Below are 11811 nucleotides of genomic sequence, written 5' to 3' on the forward strand. Positions count from 1 at the left end.
GGGAAAGAGGGTGTCCTAATGCCACTTGTCTGCAATATTCAGTGACCTTTCTTCAGAGCAGTAAATGCTTTTTTTATTTGTTGTGTGCTTTTTGTGACATGTTTTCCACTTCCATGCAGTAGGTCTTCCCCCCCGCCCCCCGGTAGGTTGTTTTATCATAGCTGTGTGTTGTTAAATACTTCTGAGGCTGTGTGTGTGACATGTACAAACCAAAGTTCTTTGGGTGGCAAGTTCTCAGTGGCTTGAAAGGGTGCCAAGAATGTCATGCAGTCGCATCCCGGCGTGCTTTGCACCACGAGCTCCGAAGGTGCTGGAGGCCGGGGTGATGGGCACAGGGTAATTACACCGAGAGGATACTAGGCGTAGCTCTCTGCTCCCCGGCTCGCTTTCTCCACCCTTTCACGCCGAGCAGCCAGAGTCTGCTAATATGCTTATTATGCTTTGTTTTGAAATGGAAGAGCAGGGTTCAGGCTCTTCGTGGTATGCGCATGTGGGCTGAGCCCCTTCAGCTGCTCGCCTGTAGTCTGCAAAATAAGGCAACGATTTGTTACCTCTTGATCTCTTCATGCAAACAAACTTTAGATGTTTGGCTGGGTTTTCTGATATCTTTAACTTCAGGTTCAGCAACTCCTTTTAACTAGGAAAAAAACACCCCTATTTATTTCCGCAGATGTGAGAGATGTTTGTTTTTCTTACAAATACACTGCTGTGGGCTCATATGATGCGGGAAGCATTGTGTGTACAAAACAACTACCTGCTGCTCACTTGCATATTTAGGTCAGCGTTGGAATCTGCTCCGACAAAGAGATGCTAACCCTCTGCCCAGACCGCTTGAATTTTCGTCGTGGTTATTCCTCCCTGAATGTGGCAGAACAGCCATCTGGGTTGTTGGAGTAACCTGGTGGTGTCTGAGTTTTGTGGGAATGGGTTACTTGCTGTTCTTATTATGGGACATGTAATTTGATGTGCATTTTTCGACTTGCACATGTGTAGAGAAAGGGGGAAATTCTCGTTAAATACCTTTTCAGATTCATGTAGTATTTAGTAGTATGACAGAAATAGCAGCCTGTAATAGACCTGTGCATATATTATTTCAATATATAATTTTTCATCCAGAAGAGAAGTCAAAGTGTTTCATGGGCAAAGATCCTTTAATCTATAGCTAGAATGGAATATGATGCATTTTTTAAGGTTTTTCTTTTTTAAGCAGTTAACGTCATATTTTTCACTGGAGGTTGGCTGGCAATAATCAGGTCTTTTTAGTTCTTTTTTTTTTTTTTTTTCCAAACAAGACATTTGTGCATTCAGGATACTTTGACCAATTTTCTGGCGCTGTTTTCCCAGGTCCAAGAAACGTAACTGGCAGTTTGTTTCCGAAGCCTATCGCCGATATATAAAGTATCACAAGGATTTGTGTCTTCTGGATAGAGCTGATCAGCACACAGCACTGTCACTAGCCGACTTTTGCAGCTGGTGTTTTTTTGCATAGAGATCATCTACGATGACTTAACTCGGATCTGGAAAGGGAGGGACGAGAAAAAAAGGGTTCCCGTTGCTTCCGTTCGGAGATGACTGTACGTTAACTTTGGATTTCCTGACCCGACTTGGGAATCTGCTGCTGACATCAGCCGTGAGAATAACCTGCCGTCAGCCTGGACTCGTGCTGCGGGAGGTTGTCCTGTGTTACTGTCCTGAACAGATCTTTCCAGGAGATAATCTTTACTTAGAGATTATTTTGACAGGGTATTGAATCATAGCTGATCTAGGCAGAGTTCCTGCTTTCAGTTAATTTTGGCAGGAAAAAAGGTAATCGTTCTGCATATATCTGTAAAAAGAATCCTGGATCATTTACCAGTTCTGGTTAAACATTTTCTGAAGGCAGCTATTAAAAAAAAAAAAAATTTCATTTTTACTTTTTTTTCCCCCGCTGAAATTTGGCACGGGTTCCCTTGAAAAATGAAAAGGGTCTCCAGTGATTTTAGGTGGCTTGTTGCTTAACTTGCGCTGACAGTCGGAGGTTGGTTTTGTTTTGTTTTGTTTTTAAACCTGAAGTTTGACGGCGCATCGCCCGCGGTGCCTGGTAGTGCTTCTTTCTGCTACGTTTTCCACGAAGGCCGGGGTGTTTCCTGCTTGCTGTAAGGAGGGTAGTCACCAGCCTTACAGCTGACTCACTGTTCTCAAATCAATTCGCAGAAATAACAATTGTCCCACATTTTAAAATTGCAAAAGGATAGCGAGATCCCTTGATTCAGCGCAGCTGCCATTGACGAAAAGCAGCGGGTATCCTGTTACATCGACTGGTTTGGAGTCTCTCTTTTATCTCCTTTTTGCTGGGGAACAAAGCGAACGGCTCACTTTGTATTCTTCGCTCAAGTGCTTTCATTTTTCAGACATAAACGGAGCGTAACTTCATAGTTAGTTGCTAGAACTGCAGAAGGCAATTACTTGAAAATGAGGTATTTCTGTGGAAATGCAGACTGGTTATATAGGATGCGTGCACCAGGATTTGAAATGTCATCTTTGCAGTTATAAGCGAGAAAAGGAAAATTCTGTGTGCTAAATTAGCTGCAGCGTACTGAAACCGGGCGTATTTGGGGCTCGTTTCTGTGAGCTGAACCCCATTGCTAGATTCTCACACGTTGAGTCTTTGGGACTCAGCCCACATGGATAAAACTTGAAGACTGGATGAGTAGATTTTGTCTCGACTGATACACAGTAGATACATAGATCAATGCTGTGAGTAAGAACACACGCATCCTATGTGCTTGTAAAACATGGTAGACAGTTATAGAAGGCAGATTAATATTTTAAAAGGGCTTGTAAACTATGCTTGTAGTAGAGTGCATGTGTAAGAGAAAAGGATTTTGTGTCCACCTCCTTATTAAGAACGATCTCCCTTACAGCTCAGGTTTTCCATCTGATTTTGCCAGCAGTAAAATCAAAAATCTCCATTCTAAATCTCTATGGTGCTATGATAAAAGCTGGAGTGACACTAATTTTAGAAGCTGTCTGGGCTGGACAAAAGAGCATCTGAAATCCTTCCTGGTTAAATGCTCAAGTTCTTCATAACTGAGCATACGTCACCAGAAGTAGTCTGCAAACCACCGAAGAGGCAACTGAAGCTGTAAGCCCGAGATGTTTAAAAAAAGCAAATTCCCAGCACAGGCTCCCTCTCTGTGAAACGCGTGTGTTGTGACAGCTCAGGAGATTAGTTTTTCTGCGTGCTGGCATTCTGCTCCGCTGAGTTTACATGGATGTTGAAGAGCAGGTTTTCCCGTGTTGGGAAAAGGCTGGGTGCCAGAGCACGCTCTGCTTCTGGAAAAAATCATCGCAGGTTTAATACTGTTAGCGGAAGTGCAAAATGAAGTTACAAAGCCATTTTCTTTATGCCATTTTTGGCCTGCCCCAAGACCTATTGATTACTTGAAATACTTTGAAGAAGCAGGGTATCAGAACTGTGGTTTTAACCTATCTGCTATGTTCCCATGTTAAAATTTCCCTCGCTTGTTTTGCTAAAATTAATTTTGCTAGAAGAATTTTTAATAACTTATTTTCTGCGAGTTGGCAAAGGACAGTTGTTTTCAAAATTACTCACAGGGAAAAGAAAAGCCATATTCTCATTTTAATATTCTGGGAACATGTCCTTGTGCGGCTTACATGCTTTAGTCTTGTATATTTTTAAAGCTGGGGTAGTTGAAAGATAGTTCTGTTTTTCTGCTTGAGACTACACATAATTCACTGTCAGATGCTTTATTTTGATTCTGCTGTGTGCTGTAAGTGGATGACACAGCAGCTATAATTAACTCCTCCATCATTCTCCTATTCACAGAATATAAAACCTTTGACTTACTTTTGAGTTATTACATCCATGTTTCTTCAATTGGAAAAGTGGTGAGGCTTTCCCTAAAGAAAGGGGAATTGTTCTTGCTACCATTTTTTTTCCTTTCTAAAAACAGAGTCAGGAAATAATGAATTTTTTTTCTGGAATGTTTCAGAAAGCCTTGATTTGCTTAGGGACACGTATCCCTAAAACTCCCTGGGGAAGTGGAAATTACCAGCATGATCTTTGTTTCCCAAAGTTGCATGGAATTCGAACTCTTGTAGAATTTATCACCCTGTTAGGCTGCTTGGACATTTTACGGTGTTACCCAGAGATTATCTTTTTTTCCCAGTGGAATGCTGTGATTTTAACAGCACGTTCCATATTTTAAACATCCTCATAAGAAAAAAAAAAGCTAAAAATAGCCTGTTCCCATTTTAAAGCACTGCTTAAATAGAAATCCAATGCTGCCTCTTACTTAAAAGATACAATCTTAGCAAAGTAGAATATTTAAAATGCTTTAGGAAGTACATAGTTGATCATAATACTGAGCATCAGGACTCGAGAAGGGAAAGTAAAAATGCGTATGGGGCGGAGGCTTGCTGCAGCCCTAAAATCTTATTTTAGCCCTCCCCAGGGGAATGGTAAACCACGCCGTACTGCTCCCAGCTTGGGAATTATTTTCAGATTCTCCCCACACACATTCCCTGATTATATTTGTGGATTAAACTAAGTTTCTCTATTCTTTGCCAATTTATTTCATAGTAGTAGGCGATGGCTGATGTTACCACCCTTGAGACTACTGAAGGCCTGTTCGCGTGGGGTCGGGTTTGTCCTCCTTTTCCCAAAATGCTGTAGAGAAGAACTTCAATTTAATGAGGACTTGAGGTGATCCGGCATTGCCAGAGTTAGCAGAAAGGTAGGAGGCAGAGGGAATGGGATAAATGGGCAAAAGATGGAGAGTGAATTGCGGCATGCTTCGCTTTTAGCAATGAAATAGTTTATTAATAGAGCATGAAAGCAGGTTGCACGAATGCAGGTGAGGCAAAAAGAAAGGCGGTTTACAAATCTGGAAGAAAAATGAGGCTGTGAAAGGGCATCTTGGCGGTAGGAAATTCAGACCTGAGAAACTCAAGGGACTATAGATTGGAAAGGGAAACATTATTGTATATGAAATAACAGGTTGGGTGGTGCAGGGTGACTGCCCCTTGGCGAGCGTATAGCAGAGCCCGCCTCAGAAGAGGAGGGCAGGAGGAAGGGCTCAGTTTTTCACTCCTTTTCTGGCATGGCTTTATTTTCTCTCCTCTCCCAAAGCGCCACTGAATTTCCTCCTCCAGGGACAGAGGAGTAGGAGGAGAGTGTGTGGGAAAGGCACCGACGTGTGAAGCGGCTCGATGTCAACTGGATGGGAGGGTTGTAAGGAGAGGGTGAGACTGGGAGGAGAGTTTCTCATGTTTGTTATTACTTCTGCATTTTTGACCTTTTTTGTTTGGTTTTGTTTTGGTCTGGTGTGTTTTTATATCCTCCTTCGATTGTTTGTAAGCATTTTGGGACAGAGATTGCTCTCTTCTGCGCCTCCACATATAATGGGGACAGAGCCCAGGGGCTTTTAGTGATGTGCCACAGCTCTTGTTACACCAAGATGTTGAGAAAAAAAAACAGTTTTCTGGAATGTTTTAAGAAAAATGACTCTGTCGCTGTTACCCTGGCGTTATGTAAACCGTATACCCGCAAAAAAGGAGTGTAGTAGAAGAGGTCACAAAATCAAATCAAGAAAATGATTAGAAGCCTGAAGTGGTTTCCCTGAGAAAAGACTAGAAAATGTTAAATGGTTTAATGTAAAGAGGGAATGTAAGAAGCCTATGAAATAATTTAAGATAAGAAAAAAATAAACTTGCTTATCATTTTTCTGATATGATGTGGAGAGAAACACAAAAATTAAATCGAAAGCAGCAAATTTAAAACTGATGGGGTTATTTTTGTACGTGGCAGATCTCCCCCCTCCAGCCTCCGAGTTAAAATTCCAGCAGAATTTTTTAGAAGGCTGCTCATGTAATGGAGAATGCGAGTCTCCAGGGTTATGTCAGACAAAATTATTTTTAGCGATGTTATAAGCCCTCATGCCTCGGGGAAGAAATCAGCCACTGAAGAAGATGACGTGTCCCCACTGGGCAAGCTTTAATAACATTATTCTCTGTATTTCTTACTCTCCTGCGAAGCATCTAACAATCTGCACCGTCAAGAGTTGGTGGACTAGATTGACTCCCTGTATGATCTAATATGCAAATCCTGTTCTGCTGTAATTATTGTTTATAAAAGATGGTCTTGGGTGTGAATTCTTTATGCCCTGAAGTTGGCCGCTGAGGCTGAGCCTGCAAATAGCGTTCGCTGGTTCATACACATCTGCCCAGGTTATTCTCGAGCAGTTGATCAAAAAAAACTTGCCATGATTTTCTCGCACGAGATTTTTATATCGTCAGAGGTATGGATCGTTTATTAAAGATATGCAAGAGGCACTAAGGAGAACTCTAGGGTTGACTCTCAGATTGACAGCGGCACCTGAGAGCACAATAATAATTCTTTTTTGTACGCGAGAGCGCTGGGAGGGATTCTTAGGCTTTGGCAGACCTGTGTACCCTCTCTGTATTTCTCCAGTCTTCCCACACAGCTCCTAAGCTGATACAACATTGTATTACACTTAATTAAATCTGCGCCATTGTCACGGCACGTAACAGGATCTGTCTGACATTTTACCCATATTCTGTTTCCCTGACTGTCTCCTCTGAGGGCTTTGTAGGAGCATATTTGTAGAATGACTCTAAATTCCTGTGTATAACTGAGCTGTGTTCTGGAAATGGGATTTTCTGCATCAGGCAAAGGAGAGAGGAAGGCCTGTAGACGAGCAAAAACTCTGACGTTTTGCTTTTTAAATAAAATACCCTTGTCCTCTGGTCGCTTTGCGTCTCCACGCACTCATCTGTCGTTTCCTCCATGCCGTTTATAGCAGTGACTCCAGCAGCAGCTCGAGCGACGAGTCCCCAGCACGGTCAGTTCAGTCGACAGCCGTCCCAGCACCTGCATCCCAGCTGCTTCCATCTCTGGAGAAAGATGAACCCCGGAAAAGTTTTGGGATCAAGGTTCAAAATCTTCCAGTGCGCTCAACAGGTAAATTCGCTTGGGAAAGTGAAATAGGGGAAAAAAGGAATAGGAAGCAGGTTAGGGACTGGTTAAATAACCTTTATCGTGTCTTTGACATGGCAGCCACGTGCTGCCTCCAAGGACGGGATTCTTTCTCTGCTTCTGTCTCAGTTCTTGTGTGACGGTGGGAAAATTGCTTAATTAGTGACCATCTGTGAGAAATCCTGCAGGTCCCTAGCTCGAGTCCCTGGGCTTGAGCACTTACAGCTACTGGAGCTGGTGCTTCGAAACAGTAATGCGGATTTCCCTGAGGAAAAACCTGAAGCATCTCAAATTTTTCACTTAAAACTTGGACCATTTATTCTCGCCAGGCCTCAGTTTCTTCTTTTAATACAAAAACTTCAGGGTTTTCTATTGCAATGTGGAGTGCTGTAAAACACCCATGAGCATATTCGTAATGGCATTGAATATTGCATGGTAAATAATGCAAGAAACCACACACTGAGGAGCGCGCGTGGTCGCTCTCTGTTCCCTGTGCTGAATGCCAGAGAGATCCCACAGAAAAAAACAGCATGGGATCATTTGTTAAAACAGTTGTAACATAATTCATGGATACAAAGGCACTGGCTGAATTAAAATAATACCTATTAACTTTGCGAGCAGCATACCTCACAACGTCAATATTCTTTCTATAGATTTTATTTCTGTAATACTCCTGGAAGTGACGCGACGCTGAGGTAAATGCCCCACAGATCCCAGGCAGATTGTGTGGTCGTGAGTCAGATTGTGCAAAATCTGATTAATCTGCCGAGTTATCCTTCTGGATTGACTGACCCGAATGCTGTGTAACTTTGATCTGTGTTCCAGGGCCTCATCCCAGCTTTGGAAAACTGCTCTATGCAGTATCCCTGTGGGATTATTAATGAAGTAACACTGCTTATTTCTTCTTCATTTTGAATTGGATGTCTCGTAGAAGTAATAACCATACACTGCCAGCTTTAGTGATGTAAACCCCTGCGTGTGTAGTTTTTTGGGTTTAAAAATCAAGGCAAAGAGGAGGATCAGCCAGAAGCTTTTGACATTGGCAAAATTAACATCCAAAATGAAAAAGGCACTTCTGTGAACACTGAGATTCAGGTTAAACTGCGTGAAGTCACATTTCAGAAGGAGTATCAGATTTTTTCATGTCTTTTATGGTGCGACTAAGTTGGTAAAAAACACGTTTTTATAGTACTAATGTTTATTTGTTGGTTTAGATACAAGCCTTAAAGATGGACTTTTCCACGAATTCAAGAAGTATGGAAAGGTGACGTCGGTGCAGATTCATGGGGCTTCTGAGGAACGGTATGGACTGGTGTTCTTCCGACAGCAGGAGGACCAGGAAAAAGCGCTAAATGCCTCAAAAGGAAAACTTTTCTTTGGCATGCAGATTGAAGTCACGGCCTGGATAGGACCAGGTAAGGTCCATGCCCTTCTTGCACTGGACACGTGACCGCTCTGGGCATATTCATGGGCCATTGTGAAGAGGCAGCATAGGAGTTAAGAAATGTTAAAACTGCCTTTCTGCAGAAACATAATTTAAAGAAACTGGGAAATACGCCAGAATAAATTCCAGAGCAAGAAGAGTGGATGCTCTTAGGTCAAACAGGGAGAGAGTTCCAGTCTGAAACCTCAGAGAAGGAAACCTGCCATCCTCTCAAACGGTGGGATCTGCTGGCTGCTGGAAGAAACAATCTCATCTTCCATGTCTCAGCGGAGCAGAAGCCAGTGGGTGGTGTAAGCATAGCACTGAGTCCTCACGGGCTTGGTTTTTCTGCTTTTAATTAAAACAGCTAACGATGGCTGCATTTTTGAGGCTAAGGCAGCATAGCCCGAATGACTGACCAGTGAAAACTATAGCATTGAGCACGTGGTTGTCAGTCAGTCTGTACTTCAGTTGCTTGTTCAAAAATTGATTCGTGAAAGCAAACTTCTTCCATGTGCTGTTCCCCCCAAGTACAGCGAAGCCTTATTTGAATTCATGGTAGGCATTAATATTTGTTAAAAGAAAAAACTTCTAGAGAAGCAGTTGGAGTATGCAGCTACTTTTCACCTGAGGATGCTCAGATTCCTCAGCACTCACCCAGTGGTGTGATGCAGAGATTTCAAATGCCATGTAAATAACACAATTCACAAGTGTAGTACTGTGTATTTTTGTCAAAGACATTGGTTACTCTCGTTCAGATCATATCTGCTCGTCAGGAAGTAGACTTGAACAAACAAATCAGCGTGAACCGAACCCACATGAAAAACGCCTCTGTGCATTACAAATTTCCTGCTCTCTTTTGCTTCTAGAAACAGAAAGCGAGAATGAATTTCGTCCTTTGGATGAAAGGATAGATGAGTTTCACCCGAAAGCAACAAGAACTCTCTTCATCGGCAACCTGGAGAAAACAACCACCTACCATGACCTTCGCAACATCTTTCAGCGCTTTGGTGGAATAGTGGTATGTGAATTCTCTGTACTATGTAGGGTGTCATTGCCCGTTCTTTCTGTACAGACCTGTAAAATGCTACGAGCAGCGGTAAATCATAGTGTCGATGGCAGATAATTCAGTCTTTATATAATAACCTGAGTCATTCATCTTGCTGGAATATGCCTGAAAGCTTTTCTTTGCGTTGAGTGAAATCTTAGCACGTGTATTGAAGGGATAACTTCGCAGTAGAAACAATCCTCGGAGCATTTACCAGGAATGCGTCTTCTGCTAGCTCAGAGCGTTGGCAGAAAAGCCTAACTCGGTAGTTGGGATGTAAATATGCCTGGTGTTATTTTCGTGTTGAATCAGTACAACTCGATGGTCTCAGTTTCCTGTTGACTTCTGAAACAAAGGGTTTAGTTGCTGCATGTGGAAGTAGCCATCAGCTATCACAGTCTGTGCCCTGACAATAGGGCAGGAGAGACGCAGAGCAGATGGATTAGTGATGACACGTGTGAGATTTGGGGTTTCAGCTGAGCAGGCGTATCTGAACGAGATAGAGCAGCAGTCATCCCCCTCTCCTCTCCTCATGCCGCTTTCTATCAAGTCGTGTCAATACTGCATTTAAGAGAAATTTTCCAGAAAAGTAAAGTAACTATCCACAGTCAGTTTAATTAATTGCATCTGGGCTTCGGCGCTGATAGTTTATGTACTCACTGGTAGCTGCGGCTGCTTATGAACATGCTGTGCCTTACTCATTCTGCTCCAAAATATTTTTGTAACCGTTGAGGTATCAGTCACACACACCAGGAGCCCCATACGTACTTCTTCCCAAAAAGAAGAGGAGGCGTGCTTCCATATACGGTGTGGACAAATAGAGAATTTACATTTTATGATGTCTGGCAGCTCTTGTGCATCCAGCCTCCGCTGTATCCTTGACATCAACACTGATTTATGTATTCACGCAGTGTCTGCAGCTTAAACCCTTTTCTGATGATGTACCAGCAGAGCTGTCCTGATAAAGATGCTTATCAGTAGTAGTGCACTGTCTTGTAAATTGGCTTTTCTGTGAAATAGTGCTCTCCTGTCAACATTATTAATCGGTCAGAATTTGGCAGCAGTGCTGCCTTGCACAGTTTCCATGAAAACTTAGAAGCTCAGGTGCAAATGGGACCAGTTTTATCACCTTTCCGATGGGTAATGAGCAAAGTAATGGTATTTTATTTGCCTGTCAGAAGGAATTGCTTGCCCAGGGTGAGTGGTCAAGTATAATTTGCCTTGGTTGCAATCGTGCTACTTCAGACACTTGGAAATGTAGTCCTCTGTTAGTATTCCACTTAAATCATTAGGCCAGGGCTATAGAAGTCTTAATAGTTGTGTAAATCTCCCTGTTTACTTCTGTTTTCCCAGATAAAGAGCTCTTGGGTGAGACTGTATCAAACTGCTGCCTTGTTCCTAAATTTATTAACCATGAAATTAGTCTGTCCTGGATGTTGGAGCGTTTGCGCTTAAATTCGTGTGCTGGCGTTGGCATGTAGCTCACAAAGGAAGCTTGTGCTATTTAAACAAATAAAACGAAACACTTCACCTTCTATTTTCAGCTCGGAATGAATCATAATATCATGAGTTTGTTCAGAGGCTTTCGGTACATTTGCCAGTACTAGTGCTGAGCTTGAATGTTAACCAAAATGTCAACTCCGAGCTTGCTGGTTTTTTTTAAATCAATTGAAATCATCCTTTATTAGGCTTTCGTAGCTTTCTTGTGACTGCACTTACTTTTGAATGGGCCTGTGGTGGCTTGGGATCAAATACCAGCAGCGGTAGAAGTTGAGGATCTTTTCTGCCTTTGCCATGTCAGTGCCAAGTTGTTTCAAGAGACAAGTCCAGCATCACTTTCTGTTTCTAGGAACAGAATGGATTATGTTTGTTTGGAAAAGAAACCCTGCTTGCCTCTTGGCTCAGAAATGAGGATGGGAGCAGGTTGTTTTCTCTTGAGCCTCTGCGAGTGAAAATTAATCCGTATTTCTTTGATTCCGAGTTGTCTCTTGACATAATATTACAAACTGAAGCTACTGTTTGTTGATCAGGTCAGGCTTACTTCTGCAGGGTTGAATTTTAAATCTGCATTATGAAGAGCTTTCCCTGCGTCAGTGAGGATTTGGTTTTGCCATTGAATGAGATACAGCAGAACAGTGAAGTTTTTAACTGTCTACTACTGTTTAAATCCTCTCTCTGAAGAAAATATTAATTAACGAGTGCTTGCCGTACCATGTGTCTGTCTCTCAAAAAAAGGTCCACTTAGATCTAATTGACACTGTTGAACATCCTTTTCGGCCTGTTGCTGACTGTCGATTGTTCTGTTTTGTGTTTTTCCCCAGGATATCGACATTAAGAAAG

The 11811-nt window shown here is 42.4% G+C and overlaps 1 protein-coding gene across 1 annotated transcript in view; it reads left to right on the forward strand.

Annotated features, from left to right (window-relative positions):
- SPEN (spen family transcriptional repressor) overlaps positions 1-11811 on the forward strand; it is a 47860-nt gene that overhangs the window by 18000 nt on the left and 18049 nt on the right. The window contains exons 3-6 of the mRNA XM_009330346.1: positions 6825-6985; positions 8215-8415; positions 9293-9444; positions 11793-11810. Coding sequence (XP_009328621.1) covers positions 6825-6985; positions 8215-8415; positions 9293-9444; positions 11793-11810 — 532 coding nt within the window. The remainder of the gene's footprint in view (positions 1-6824; positions 6986-8214; positions 8416-9292; positions 9445-11792; position 11811) is intronic.

This window comes from Pygoscelis adeliae, unplaced genomic scaffold, assembly GCF_000699105.1.
Source record: "Pygoscelis adeliae isolate BGI_AS28 unplaced genomic scaffold, ASM69910v1 Scaffold728, whole genome shotgun sequence".
Lineage (NCBI taxonomy): Eukaryota > Metazoa > Chordata > Aves > Sphenisciformes > Spheniscidae > Pygoscelis > Pygoscelis adeliae.